This window comes from Ctenopharyngodon idella, chromosome 5 (genome assembly GCF_019924925.1).
Source record: "Ctenopharyngodon idella isolate HZGC_01 chromosome 5, HZGC01, whole genome shotgun sequence".
Classification (NCBI taxonomy): domain Eukaryota; kingdom Metazoa; phylum Chordata; class Actinopteri; order Cypriniformes; family Xenocyprididae; genus Ctenopharyngodon; species Ctenopharyngodon idella.
Window position 1 is genome coordinate 16,569,852 of NC_067224.1, and position 14,534 is coordinate 16,584,385.

At 37.6% G+C, this 14,534-nt stretch overlaps 1 protein-coding gene across 1 annotated transcript in view; it reads right to left on the reverse strand.

Annotated features, from left to right (window-relative positions):
- The window catches only part of adgrv1 (adhesion G protein-coupled receptor V1), a 153,200-nt gene that overhangs the window by 28,868 nt on the left and 109,798 nt on the right, over positions 1-14,534 (reverse strand). Inside the window, exons 84-85 of the mRNA XM_051895477.1 lie at positions 7,674-7,790; positions 3,638-3,816 (exon numbers count right to left, since the gene is read on the reverse strand). Coding sequence (XP_051751437.1) covers positions 3,638-3,816; positions 7,674-7,790 — 296 coding nt within the window. The remainder of the gene's footprint in view (positions 1-3,637; positions 3,817-7,673; positions 7,791-14,534) is intronic.

The window sequence follows — 14,534 nt, forward strand, 5'->3', positions numbered from 1 at the left end:
GCTGCGCGGTAAAATGCAACAGCTGTTTTTAGACTTATAGGTTTGATTATTTCACGTGTTGCGCGTAGCCTGTGCTGTTATTATCTTTGCACGTGAGAGTTCATTATTATGCGGTGAGTGGCAATGTGAAGCGGCACCCGAGGCTTCCCGTTTCCAGGACGCGCATCTCAATGCAGTGAAATCCGGTGGGTGATCGGGCTCACTAGATACTCTCCATTCATTTTAACCAATAAAAAGTCGTTAGAGAATCAAGAACCTCTGACTGCAGTGCACACAGCTTTCTTCTCGTCGTTATAGTTCATTTGAGGCAGTTTCCGTGGCGTTATTTGCTCTCGCTCAGATATTGCGTGTACGGCTGTGCGCGCTCAAACTTTGTTCCATGTAAATCAAACATGCTTTTTCTCTAGAATTGTCTTCTCTCCTGGATTTAATGTTGCTAGAAGCTATCAACCATCAAACTTACATAACTGACTGTTAAAATAACACCTTTAAATTGTAAAGAAATTAAGTGTCTTTTTATATAATAACTCCATGTACAAATTATATCATTTTCAAACTTAGCCTACTTTAGTCAGCCAGCTCTCTAGATATTTTTATTACCTATTTAATATATATATTTTTAAAGTTAAGTGCTTATTGTAGCCTAAATAGATGCTTATTGAATTATTATATTTAGCGAACCACTACTGATCATCAAATAGGACTATATCAGCATGAGAGTAATCAAAATGGCTCATCGAATTTATGACTGTGGATAATCTGTATTTTTTAGAATAGAGATCACGGTTTTTCCACGATTCAAAAAGCAAATTACACAATCAAACAAAATAATATGTAGGGCTAATTTACTTGAGGTTCTGACAAAATGTTTTATTTAATGTTCAAAATTAATTTATAAATGTCTAAACTGTTATAGAAGAGTCTAATAATTTTTTTTTATTATTATTAGGCTATTAATTTAAAGAATTCATCATGTTAAAAAAAATGAAATTAATGAATGAAATACATTTTAACAGTCACTGGTCGCCACCTACTGGCATAACAATATAACCGATACAATGTTTATTTAAAGCTTAGTTTCAAAGGTCGTCTACTCTTTTTGATTGCGGCTACCGCAGCATCTGTATAAAGTTTACTTTCACATAAAAATACAGATAAAAATTATATATATATAGATAGAGAGAGAGAGAGAGAGATAGAGACGAAGAGAGAGACAAAGAGAGAGAGGCCCCCTCATTTTTAGATGGGCCCCCCCAAAAATAAAATTCTGGTTACCACTGGTTAAAATTGCAATTTTCTCACGATTTACAAATAGTCGCAAACATTTGGGATATTGTAAGTACTCAAGTGAACAAAATATATAACACTGGCCTAGTGGTTTTTTGATATTTTACTGTAAAATTCTTACATATTGCACCTTTAACTGCCAGATTCAAACACTGCTTACGCGCTTTGGCTGGCGCTGAGCCAGAGACAGACGAGCTCGCTTGTCATATATCACAACTATGCAGTGTACGTTTCAACAACATAATGTTTATTTTAGGTTTCAGACATTTAAATATACATAAGTACTAGTAAAACAATACATTTAGAGTTTGTAAAATACACAGTGATGTCTATGGAAGCAGCAATAACAATCAGTTCAAATATAATTTGCCGAAGTGTTTTATTCATATCAGATACACATAGTGTAAGTAACTATAAAGTTTACTCTATTTTTCTCCCAGATCACTGGCCACATACTTACATGGATTTCGGGAGAAATTGATGAATTCACGTGCTGTAAATCCGACTGACAGGACTCTCTGAACAGCTGTGCGAAACAAACATGGCGGCGCCCATCTCGCGTTATAGATCAAGATCATTTATTAAGGTTTTTAAACGACAAAACACACTCACTTACACATATTTGAGAATCGGAATATCAGATAGTTGATGACATGGTAAGCAAGTTTGTGAATATTTTGAATAAAAAAGGAGAAACAAAATAAAAGTGTTACATCTGTCATACAGTGTTATTGTGGCTGCGGTGTGTGACGTGACAAGCATGGCGCGTCGCCATGGAAACAATAAGGGGAAACGTTCTAAAATAATGGTCGCCTTAAAAAAAACTAGCACTTTTATTTTCTCTATTTGAAAGTTTTTAAATCTGTTATTTTATGTTTTGTTTTTAAAATGTGATGTTAATAAAATATTTTTTAATAAATTTTAACAGTTAAACTTAAAGCCTAGTGGGGAAAGGCAGAAAAAGTTTGAGAAACACTGGTCTAGTCTTGGTCTAGTGCATGTTTACTTACAATAACGGGGGAAAATCAGAGCAGTGAAATGCAAAAAAGTGTTCTGTGTAAACAGTCACTTACAAATGTCTTAGCATAGCCTTATTATCATATTTAAATTATACACTTACATGGTTAGTAAAGGTTTCTTGCACAAAAAAAAAAAAAAAAAAAAAAACACAAAAAAATGTAGTTTATGACCATTTTGCTCCCTCTTTCCCTCCAGTGCTGTTAGCGTTTACTAAAACTATTAAAAGTCTTTTTAAATGAAATAAAGCTGAACTACAATAAAAAAAATATATAAATATTAGATGAAAAACCTAAACAAAACAAGCAAACAAATAAATAAAAATGAAATGGGAAAAAAAAAAAAAAAGAAATATACAAAAACTAATAAAAATGGCAAAAGCACATAACAAAAAATACTAAAATTGTAAGTAAATTTAAAATAGAAACTATAAAAATAAAAGCTAATTTAAAATATTAATAAATACTATTATAGTGTATATAAATAACATTCCTCTTTAAGAAACCTTGTAATGCTAAATAGTGGCAATAGTGATGTGACCAATTTATATTTTTACATATGGAGAGATTTAATGTGCGTTTAAATCTGACCTTTAAACGAATGTGTTCCTATTACTACAAGCATTTGACTCCTCCTGGGCCGCCGAAGCCCTATGATACGGGAAAAGGCGAGAACTGCGGTGGCCTGTGGGGTGAGGTGACATCATTTGTTTGTTCTTGGAAAGAGAGATGTTTGGCTTTCATGAGTCATCTGGGAGTTTACTTGCTAAGAGCTTCTTTGAGACAGGGTGGAGAGTAGTGTCCTTAGTCCACTGTTATCACTACAGGCTTGGCTGGAGTGAAACCGAACATATGTATAGTCACAGCTTGTGATCTCATAAACACAGAAGGGCTAAAAATAGCAGCTCTTCCCGACTTACCAATAACAGACCCTGACCGCGCACTATCAATTAATGTAAACCAGGCAAAGAAGAGTGTGTGTGTGTGACAGAAAATTGCTTACAATACATTAACACAGGAAATGAGTAACTATGAGTCTGAAGTGACCAAAATGTGAGCATTCACGTTTGTGGACGCATGAAGTGCTTACAAAAAAAAAAAAAAATCAAACCTTGTTAGTAACTAGTGAATATGTACTAGTGAGTATGATGACAAATTTGTTACCTGAATATGCCCTTTAGTATCATTTAGGGATGTCCTAATTTGGTGCCAGTTCATTTGACATCCCTACTCTACAGTATTTATATAGTATGTCCTCATTTTGTTATGTAAATGTGTGTATATGTGTGTGTCTGTGTGAGAGAGAAAGAGAGTGCAGATATTCACAAACTCACAGATCTCCTTGCACCAGGCCATACACACTATGGATGCTCCATCCAAAACCTCCCAGCAGGACCACAACCAGAATGATAATGACCAGAGCAGGAAGTCCCCAGCTGAGAAGGAAGTAGAGAAGATAGCGTCTCTCTGTGTGCTCATCATTCATCACCAATATCTGCCAGAAGTTTATGGCCTGGAAAAGACAACAGAAATGTTACGAAATTAATAAATGGAAACATGGGTTACAAACAAGCCTGATTCATAAAAAAGGATTGATGTTGATTAATGTTCTGATAAGACTAGGCACCAAGAACTAATTACAAAAAGGACATCTGTTGGTGATATGATATGGTATTTCATTTCAGTAACTACTCAGACTGCTCGTTCAGTTAGCCTACTTCATTTTAGGCATCGAGGTACCTCAGCAAGAGTTCAAAATCAACACTAAAATGAAGTCCTGAGGTGGCACCTTCATCCATCAGTATTAGCTCCATAAATGGATAGGAACTGCGGCAGCTCTGTTTTGCTGTGCTGGGAACTTGGATAAGAGATGAAGAGAAAAGAGAAGCTGGCAGGACGTTGTAGCTTTTGGGTGTCCTAACACACTGCAATCCCTCTCCAGCCTCTTTATAATTATGGAAGAGGTTGGCACTACGCCATTGAGATTGGCCTGTCTCGCAACTGTCTCGCAACTTCCATTGATCCTATTGAAGACTATTTAGCACAGGCTAAAACACGAGTCCATGTGCATAGAAAGAAACTCTTAGATCAATAGTTTTCATTGATAAAGTGTATGTTTTTCGGTGCCCTTTTAAAGTAGGCGTGGGATAACTGCACTTTCCATTGAAGGCTGGAATACACTACATGACTTTCGAACCAGATTTGCAGCCTGGAGGAGTCAATGCTAGTTTGCCAAAAGTGAGAACCAGTCTGCAGATTCTGGGCAGTCAGAGTTGACAAATCATGTAGTGTATGATGGAAACGGATTGTTTTATCTTCAGACTATGATTCTATCTGGTCTAAGAATATCAAGCATTTCTGATACTGAGCCAATTTTAGAACTAATATTGTTTTAATTTGTCAAGCATAGCAACGAGGTGTGCATTTCTGTGTGAGTTTGTTGTGTTTGGAATGACTTGAAAGTCTGGTAGTGTGTGATCCTCAGTCGTTTAGTGTATGATGCCCAGTTTTACTCTGTAACCATTTTAAAAGTCAGCAATTGTAGGACACCTAGCATTCTAGCATTCCTACGAATCTGTTTGGATTTTAAAAGTTGTGTAGTGTATAGTGTCTAGTATTGCCTTGAGCAAACAAAGACAAAACTTGTTTTATACCCAGATTCTCTCACTGGATTTGGCAAAACAGGTACCAGCACACCCACAAATTTTGTGATGAATGCAATTTGTATGGTGCAATTCCCCATCTTGCAGGTCCGTTCTGAATGCTAGGTTGTAGAGGATGCAGCAGACTACCATAATCTACCATAATCTGGCATACTTGCATTAAGCATCTAGTTAACCCTTTCACGCGCAAGTTTAAAATGTTCTAGCTGACCCCTCAGAGTGAGTTTTTTTAAGGCGACCGTTATTTTAGAACGTTTGCCCATTGTTTCCATGGCGACGCATCATGCTTGTCACGTAACACACCACAGCCACAATAACACTGTATGACAGATGTATCGCTATTATTTTGTTTTTCCTTTTTTTATTTAAAATATTCACAAACTTGCTTACTATGTCATCAACTATCTGATATTCCGATTCTCAAATATGTGTAAGTGAGTGTGTTTTGTCGTTTAAAAACCTGTCAGTCAGATTTACAGCAGGTGAATTCATCAGTTTCTCCCGAAATCCATGCAAGTAAGTTTTAAAAGTCTCCGTTTTGGTGCGTTTACACTAAAACACAACCCCGGCGTTTTCAAACTAAAACGGGGTCTGCAGCGTTTTCAAAAGTCTCCATTTTTGAGGTTCGAAAACGCTGACATAGTGTAAACGACAGGCATAACCGTAGCAAAACTTGTGCAAAACTTTTACTAGTGTAAAAGGGGCCTCAGGGGCACAGAAACAAAAATCCCATATGTGGGACCGTATCGCTGAAAAGGTTCAACTGGATTGCGGGTGGTTACTGAGTAAGATGCAGTTTTTTAATGCTGAAATATGGATCAGATGAATTTAACAATAATGAGAAAAGTGCAAAATAAACAGTTATTTCATGTCTAATTATGACACATCACATAAAGTGAAGTTGTATTACAAGCTGTTGTGCCAGCTGTTTTGAGACCATTTTGAGATAAAGACAAGCACATGTTCAAATCATTCTCTCCAGGATGCAAATACTTTCCAGTCTGAATCATGATTTACCTTTCCCACCAAAGACAACTTGTGTGTGATTTATTCCATGTGTGTTTTCATAAACTTACGCCCACTTCGGCACATCAACACGCTTACATAAACATAGTGTCATACATACTGGCCTTTACACTTTTGGCCCTTCTACAATTTATGGTCCCATCCACCTAAAACCTTGTAACTTGCCAGTTAGTTTATTTCATGTTCTCTTGCATAATCTTTCAACACCAGTTCATCAAGTGCCAATAGAGATTACATGCTCTATGTAAACTGCTAAGCCCCTGGTGTTTTTCAGCGTCATTGAAGAAAACAAGATAATCCCACTATGTGAGCAAAACAGCCTTTGATTTCAACAAGTTCAATTTAGGTGAGAGGTTCCTCCAGGGTCAGTGCTCGGTCCTATGTCTTTTCAACCTCAATTGCCACATGAGCCCAGATGTTTGTGTTCTGTGTGGGTCTTTGGAGGATTAAAAGCCATGTTCTTTTTTCATTTCACTAAGCATATTCAGGCCAAATCCTGTTTTTGCTTCTGGAGAACAAGACGACCTTCACAGCTATGAGTGAATTGACTTCCAGAGACAGGTTTCTGTGTTTAGAAGGGATTACCGCACAAAGGAAAAGAAGCAGAGAGTAGGCAAAAGGGTAAAAGGTCCAGCAAGAGTTATACGATGGATTTTTGAAAGGTCTCTGAACGGCTCTTGCAGGCGTGCTGGAACACCTGCCTGCAAAATCTCCACCAGACGAATAACACGTAGCTGGAACATGTCATGCAGCACGTAAAGTAAATCATGTGTTTCCTAACAGATTGAACTATGCGTAGTAATTAGGCCCATTCCTGAGCTGACAATGGAAAGTTATGATGATCAAACATTAAGGTAAAGAATTTTAACAGCAGAAATTTGTTATTTTGCAGAGGCCAAGAAGTGTTGCTCTTCATACACACAGAGACATATAAAAAAAGATGCTTGCCTTAGTAATTTGCCTTTTGATACCAGCTTCCTGGTCATATTTTTCATGGTGTTATGTGCAAACATTCCCTCCTCTTGATCAACAAGTCAAATACTAAAGGCGTTTTGATATTTGCTGGATTTGCAAAAGCTTTTATGAGATTACGTCCTAATCATACTTACAAATACACATCAGAGAGAAAAGTGGAACCCAGAAACTAGATTTTAGATTTACTTTTGGGGTTTGGGGTTGTTTTTTATTTTCTTTCTTGAGGGTAAAACTTTTTTAGGCAGTTTATTGTCTGAGGGCAAGTTATATCAAACTCTACCACACAATGGCAATGAGTGGGTGTGTTTAATGAAATAACGCAACTTACAATTGTGAAATGTATTTTTTTTCTCTCTGTAAGTAAGCTCATTGTTTAAAGTAAAGTTTGTGCCACGCCTTCAAATGACATGTAGTAAAAACCTAACTCTGAAAACTTCCTGATAACACTTTCAGTTGAGTAAAAGGATAGTTTACCCAAAACTTAAGAGTCTGTCAACATTTATTCACCCATATGTCGTTCTAAACCGGTATGACTTTCTTTCTTCAGTTTAACATAAAATAATATATTTTAAAGAATGTCATACTGGTTTGAAACAACATGAGGGTGAGCACATTTTGACACAATTTTCATTTTTGATTTTGGTGTGGTCAATGCCAAAACTTGCTCCATTGACCACACAAGTAGATGATAAAAGTAAAGTTTTACCTGTATGAGCATCCAGCTGAACTGGCTGAGGTGGAAGTAATGGAAGAAGAGGCCAAGAGTAGCGCAACTTTCCTCTGAGAACATACGTCCCCGGAATGCGGACACCAGGAAACAAATCTGAGAAACACAGAGTGACAGATACATCAGCAGAGGCCCTGGGGTCCTCATACACCCTGTACACACTCAGCAGAATACACACATTCAAAATGGATGAGTCTACTCCTGAAACCCAAGAGCATTTCAAAAGTCCAAGACTGTTCCTAAATCATTTATACTTATAATATTTTTGATGCATATTTGAAGAAATTACACTGTCAGGTCTTGACCACATGTCTGGAGGACTGTTACATCACACTGCCGAATCGACAACCAGTAAAAGCAACAACTGATAAATCTGTGAGTGTGTTTTGGGGTCTACTGAGTGTTTAAGCAGCATATATATATATATGGCTTTACCTTTGAATCTAGTTTCCTATTTACAGTTAACCAACTAGGGCTTTTTTTGATATTACAAGTATTAAGGAACAGTGCAAAACCTTATCAAACAAAAACAATAACTGTATTTGCAGACACATAAAAAAACTGGCAGCCATCTCTGAGTAAATTAGCAGAAAATTTTAATCCTGAAGTGAACTAATCCTTTAAGAATACTGAACACAATGGATCATTGTTTTCAAAAAAATATTAAGCAGCACAACTGTTTTCAACATTGGTAATAAAAAGAAATGTTGTCTTGAAATGTTGTCACCAAATCAGCATATTAGAATGATTTCTGAAGAATCATGTGACACTGATCCTTATATCCACTGATCCTTATACACATTACTGTGAGGGAACAGAACTGTTCTTAACTTAACTGTTCTATAACTCATTCAATATGGTACCTGTGAATGTCACTGTATGTTACCTGGCAACGATATTATATAAATTTCACCTGACTGCGTTAAAAACTGTCTATCTAGACACAAATATCCTTCATAGCCTTACGTTACCAAAAAAGAATACAGTAAGAAAAAGAAAAAGCTTGAGAAAATTATTTATGGCTACAGTTGTTAGGATTGGTGGCCGACTTAGCAAAGGGTCAATTGTTCACAGGTCTTCCTATGTCACAGTACAATCGCCTGATCAATCATACTAGAAACTCATTTCAGACTCAACAGTGCCACCTTCATTAATGCACGCTGAGGCAAAGCCCATGTTTTTGTTCCTGTAGTCGTCCCTAGGGCACACACCCAGGTGAGTAAACAGGGAGGAGATCTGATCAGGTTTCCAATCATTTATACTTATAATATTTTTGATGCATATTTGAAGAAATGACACTGTCAGGTCTTGACCACATGTCTGGAGGACTGTTACATCACACTGCCAAATCGACAACCAGTAAAAGCAACAGTTCATAAATCTGTGAATGTCTTTTGGGGTGTACTGAGTGTTTAAGCAGCATATATATATATATTATATATATATATATATAAACCCGATTCCAAAAAAGTTGGGACACTGTACAAATTGTGAATAAAAAAGGAATGCAATAATTTACAAATCTCATAAACTTATATTTTATTCACAATAGAATATAGATAACATATCAAATGTTGAAAGTGAGACATTTTGAAATGTCATGCCAAATATTGGCTCATTTTGGATTTCATGAGAGCTACACATTCCAAAAAAGTTGGGACAGCAATAAGAGGCCGGAAAAGTTAAATGCACATATAAGGAACAGCTGGAGGACCAATTTGCAACTTATTAGGTCAATTGGCAACATGATTGGGTATAAAAAGATCCTCTCAGAGTGGCAGTGTCTCTCAGAAGTCAAGATGGGCAGAGGATCACCAATTCCCCCAATGCTGTGGCGAAAAAAAGTGGAGCAATATCAGAAAGGAGTTTCTCAGAGAAAAATTGCAAAGAGTTTGAAGTTATCATCATCTACAGAGCATAATATCATCCAAAGATTCAGAGAATCTGGAACAATCTCTGTGCGTAAGGGTCAAGGCCGGAAAACCATACTGGATTCCCGTGATCTTCGGGCCCTTAGACGGCACTGCATCACATACAGCAATGCTACTGTAATGGAAATCACAACATGGGCTCAGGAATACTTCCAGAAAACATTGTCGGTGAACACAACCCACCGTGCCATTCACCGTTGCCGGCTAAAACTCTATAGGTCAAAAAAGAAGCCATATCTAAACATGATCCAGAAGCGCAGGCGTTTTCTCTGGGCCAAGGCTCATTTAAAATGGACTGTGGCAAAGTGGAAAACTGTTCTGTGGTCAGACAAATCAAAATTTGAAGTTCTTTTTGGAAAACTGGGACACCATGTCATCCGGACTAAAGAGGACAAGGACAACCCAAGGTGTTATCAGCGCTCAGTTCAGAAGCCTGCATCTCTGATGGTATGGGATTGCATGAGTGTGTGTGGCATGGGCAGCTTACACATCTGGAAAGGCACCATCAATGCTGAAAGGTATATCCAAGTTCTAGAACAACATATGCTCCCATCCAGACGTCGTCTCTTTCAGGGAAGACCTTGCATTTTCCAACATGACAATGCCAGACCACATACTGCATCAATTACAACATCATGGCTGCGTAGAAGAAGGATCTGGGTACTGAAATGGCCAGCCTGCAGTCCAGATCTTTCACCCATAGAAAACATTTGGCGCATCATTAAGAGGAAGATGCGACAAAGAAGACCTAAGACAGTTCAGCAACTAGAAGCCTGTATTAGACAAGAATGGGACAACATTCCTATTCCTAAACTTGAGCAACTTGTCTCCTCAGTCCCCAGACGTTTGCAGACTGTTATAAAAAGAAGAGGGGATGCCACACAGTGGTAAACATGGCCTTGTCCCAACTTTTTTGAGATGTGTTGATGCCATGAAATTTAAAATCAACTTATTTTTCCCTTAAAATGATACATTTTCTCAGTTTAAACATTTGATATGTCATCTATGTTGTATTCTGAATAATATATTGAAATTTGAAACTTCCACATAATTGCATTCCTTTTTTATTCACAATTTGTACAGTGTCCCAACTTTTTTGGAATCGGGTTTGTATATACGGCTTTACCTTTGAATCTAGTTTCCTATTTACAGTTAACCAACAAGTTCCAAGGAACAGTGCAAAACCTTATCAAACAAAAACAACTGGGTAGTTTCACCTTGTCTGCGACCTCTCATAACTGTATTTGCAGACTCATAAAAAAACTGGCAGCCATCTCTCATGTGGAGGGCAGTAGGTCCATAAACAGTGTAACCCTTTCAATGAAAACAACACACTGTTTTTCAACTAAACTGAGAGTCCCTGTTGGGAAACCCAAATTAAGGGAAACTGTCTGTGGAAAACCTATCCTAGCTGCTGAGTGAAGGGAAATGTGGAGTCATTATAGCCAGTATGGCATTAAATAAGGTACTGTTGGGGAAAAAGTCAGGAGGGCAGCGAGTGGTGTGAAAGGGATGTGTCAGTGCAGGAAGGAAAAGAGAGCTGGGATGTCCATAGTGTGCAATGTCCATCGGGTGCATGCTGGGAAGCGTGATTCTGGGTAGTCGTGAGCTGGCGTGGAAATGCAGTAATTCTGCCAAAAAAGCTCTGTATGTGTGTTAGTTAGCAAGGTCATGGTACAATCTCATAAACAAATAGGCTCAAATAAAACCTCGCTCATTCTGACATATTCATTCACCCACTGTCATCCTTTAATTTTGTAACCTATTTGATTTGTATAAAAACGAGTGACAAAGATTGTTGACGTACAATATGAGAATTTGCAGAACACAAATATTAAAGGTTATTTTTGAGGTTAATGCAAATCCTTTTTGGGTTTGTGGGATATTTGCACTTGTTATTGAACAGAACTTAAAATAAGATTTTTATATTTTCTGAAGAAAATGAGCCTGTGCAAAACTGTGCAACACTACCATTCAAACCTCGGGAGTGAGTAAGATTCTTTCTTTCTTTATACTTTTACTTAATACTCAAATAGATTAACTTTCTATTCATTTAAAGGATTAGTTCACTTCTGAATGAAAATTTCCTGATAATTTACTCACCCTTATGTCATCCAAGATGTTTATGTCTTTCTTTCTTCAGTCGAAAAGAAATTAAGGTTTTTGAGGAAAACATTCCAGGACTTTTCTCCATATAGTGGACTTCACTGGGGTTCAACAGGTTGAAGGTTCAAATTGCAGTTTCAGTGCAGCTTCAAAGGGCTCTACATGATCTCAGCAAAGGAATAAGGGTCTTATCTAGCGGTCATTTTCTACAAAATGTATATTCTTTTTAACTCTTAAATGCATACCTCAGGTCTTTATCGACCCGGGACGCCATTCACTACCCTCTATACTAAGGGGATACTAAGTTAAACATCAACCTTCTTAGTATTCCTCAATCAATTTATTATAAAGAATATAACAAGAAAAAAATTATAAAATTATAAAAGAATGCCTATTTTCCTATTCATTTTTTGTAAAAATTGTATAAAGTCGCTAATGACCCGAGGTGTGTATAAGTGTACGTATATTTTTTCCTCCACAACAATAATTGAATCTTTGATGACGAAATAAGTGCAATTCACATTTATTCCACAAGGTGGCAATGTCTGATACACAATGATGAAGTGAGGTTTCATTCAGACAGAAAACGAAAGAATAGGCAAAAGATGAAATGGCTCAGCAATTTACTGCAGAGCAAGTACTGACTGCAATCAAATATGACTGTCACTATCACTGATGGAGGATCTGGTGAAGCTATCAGTGATCAAAATATTGATTTTGAAGATGTTAAAAATAATAGTTTTGAGAATATGTTTGAGATCGCAAATGGGCTCATACTGCGATCTCAAACATATTCTCAAAACTATAATTTGCTGAACGTACTGGGAAATGAGCTCTGACGAGGACAGTGATGATGGCATAAAACATCTGCTCAAACTGAACCCTTCCAAGCTCCAAAAGGTAACAAAATATGCTTTATTTTACACTTCTGTAATTCTTGCTCTAATATCAGGGGAGTTTTATATTATCGCGACAGGTGGAGATCCATCAGTGTTAGATATAGATCCGGGTTGCTAAAGATCCGAATATGTAAGAATGATTGGCGAAACATTCATGCATTTAAGGGTTAACCACAAATGCTCATCTTGCACTGCTCTGCGATGTGCCACGCATGACGTAATCATGTTACAAAGGTGAAACGTGACGTAGGTGGAAGTACAGATCCAGTGTCTACAAAGCGAACATGCAAAGATTAAGCCAAAAGCCCTTATGAAAAAAAAGGTAAAACAATGTTATCGGACAATTTTTTGCCCTACCGCAGTAGGCCTACTTCCGCCTACGTCACACGTGATCTTTCTAACGTAATGTGTGGCGGATCGCAGAGCAGTGCAAGACGTGCATTTGTGGTTAAAAAGTATATACATTTTTATTTCTTGTAGAAAATGACCGATCGTTTCGCTAGATAAGACCCTTATTCCTTGTCTGGGATCGTGTAGAGCCCTTTGAAGCTGCACTGAAACTGCAATTTGGATCTTCAACTCGTTGAACCCCAATGAAGTCCACTATATGGAGAAAAATCCTGGAATGTTTTCCTCAAAAACCTTAATTTCTTTTCAACTGAAGAAAGAAAGACATGAACATCTTGGATGACATGGGGGTGAGTAAATTATCAGAAAATTTTAATCCTGAAGTGAACTAATCCTTTGAGAATACTGAACACAATGGATCACTGTTTTCAAAAAATATTAAGCAGCACAACTGTTTTCAACATTGGTAATAAAAAGAAATGTCTTAAATTGTTGTCACCAAATCAGCATATTAGAATGATTTCTGAAGAATTATGTGACACTGATCCTTATATCCACTGATTCTTATACACATTACTGTGAGGGAACAGAACTGTTCTTAACTTAACTGTTCTATAACTCATTCAATATGGTACCTGTGAATGTCACTGTATGTTACCTGGCAACGATATTATATAAATTTCACCTGACTGCGTTAAAAACTGTCATAGCCTTATGTTACCAAAAAGCTTGAGAAAATTGTTTATGGCTACAGTTGTTAGGATTGGCGGCTGACTTAGCAAAGGGTCAATTATTCACAAGTCTTCTTATGTCACAGTACAATCGCCTGATCAATCATACTAGAAACTCATTTCAGACTCAACAGTGCCACCTTCATTAACGCACGCTGAGGCAAAGCCCATGTTTTTGTTCCTGTAGTCGTCCCTAGGGCACACACCCGGGTGAGTAAACAGGGAGGAGATCTGATCAGGTTTCCATTCAATATGATCTGCTCACACACACCCACTCACACGATCACATCAGTAACACTAGATGCTGACGGCAGGAGCACCATCCCCCCCTCCCCTAATAACCTTTCTGGATGGTTCTCTGGCCCACGATTGATCCCGTTGCCTTATGTAACAAAATACACATTCAGAAAGACTTCTGAACATAAGCTAAAAGTAGCAGCTGTAGGTCAGTTCATCACAAACAATCATACATCAGTCTACATTGGACTTATCACTGTCCGCTAGCCAATCATTTATCCTGCAATAATGTGTATAAACACAGGCAACATGGCTCTGACTTAACAGTTCCTGATTAATAAGACATTGTGCGAAACGCATGGTCTCCGATGATGGGGGATTGTGGTTCATTCAGGGGCTTGAGATTGGAGAAGGGTGATAGAGAGCCACAGTGGAGATTAGAGGGCCCTGTGTCTGGGACCTGTCTGGCCAGGAGTCAGTCCTCAGGACCTGATACTCTTGATAATGTGGACCTACTTATCCTTTCAGTACAGTCATTTAAGCCCAAAACAGGGAGTGGCAGAAAATAGACCATTCAATCTGATACGT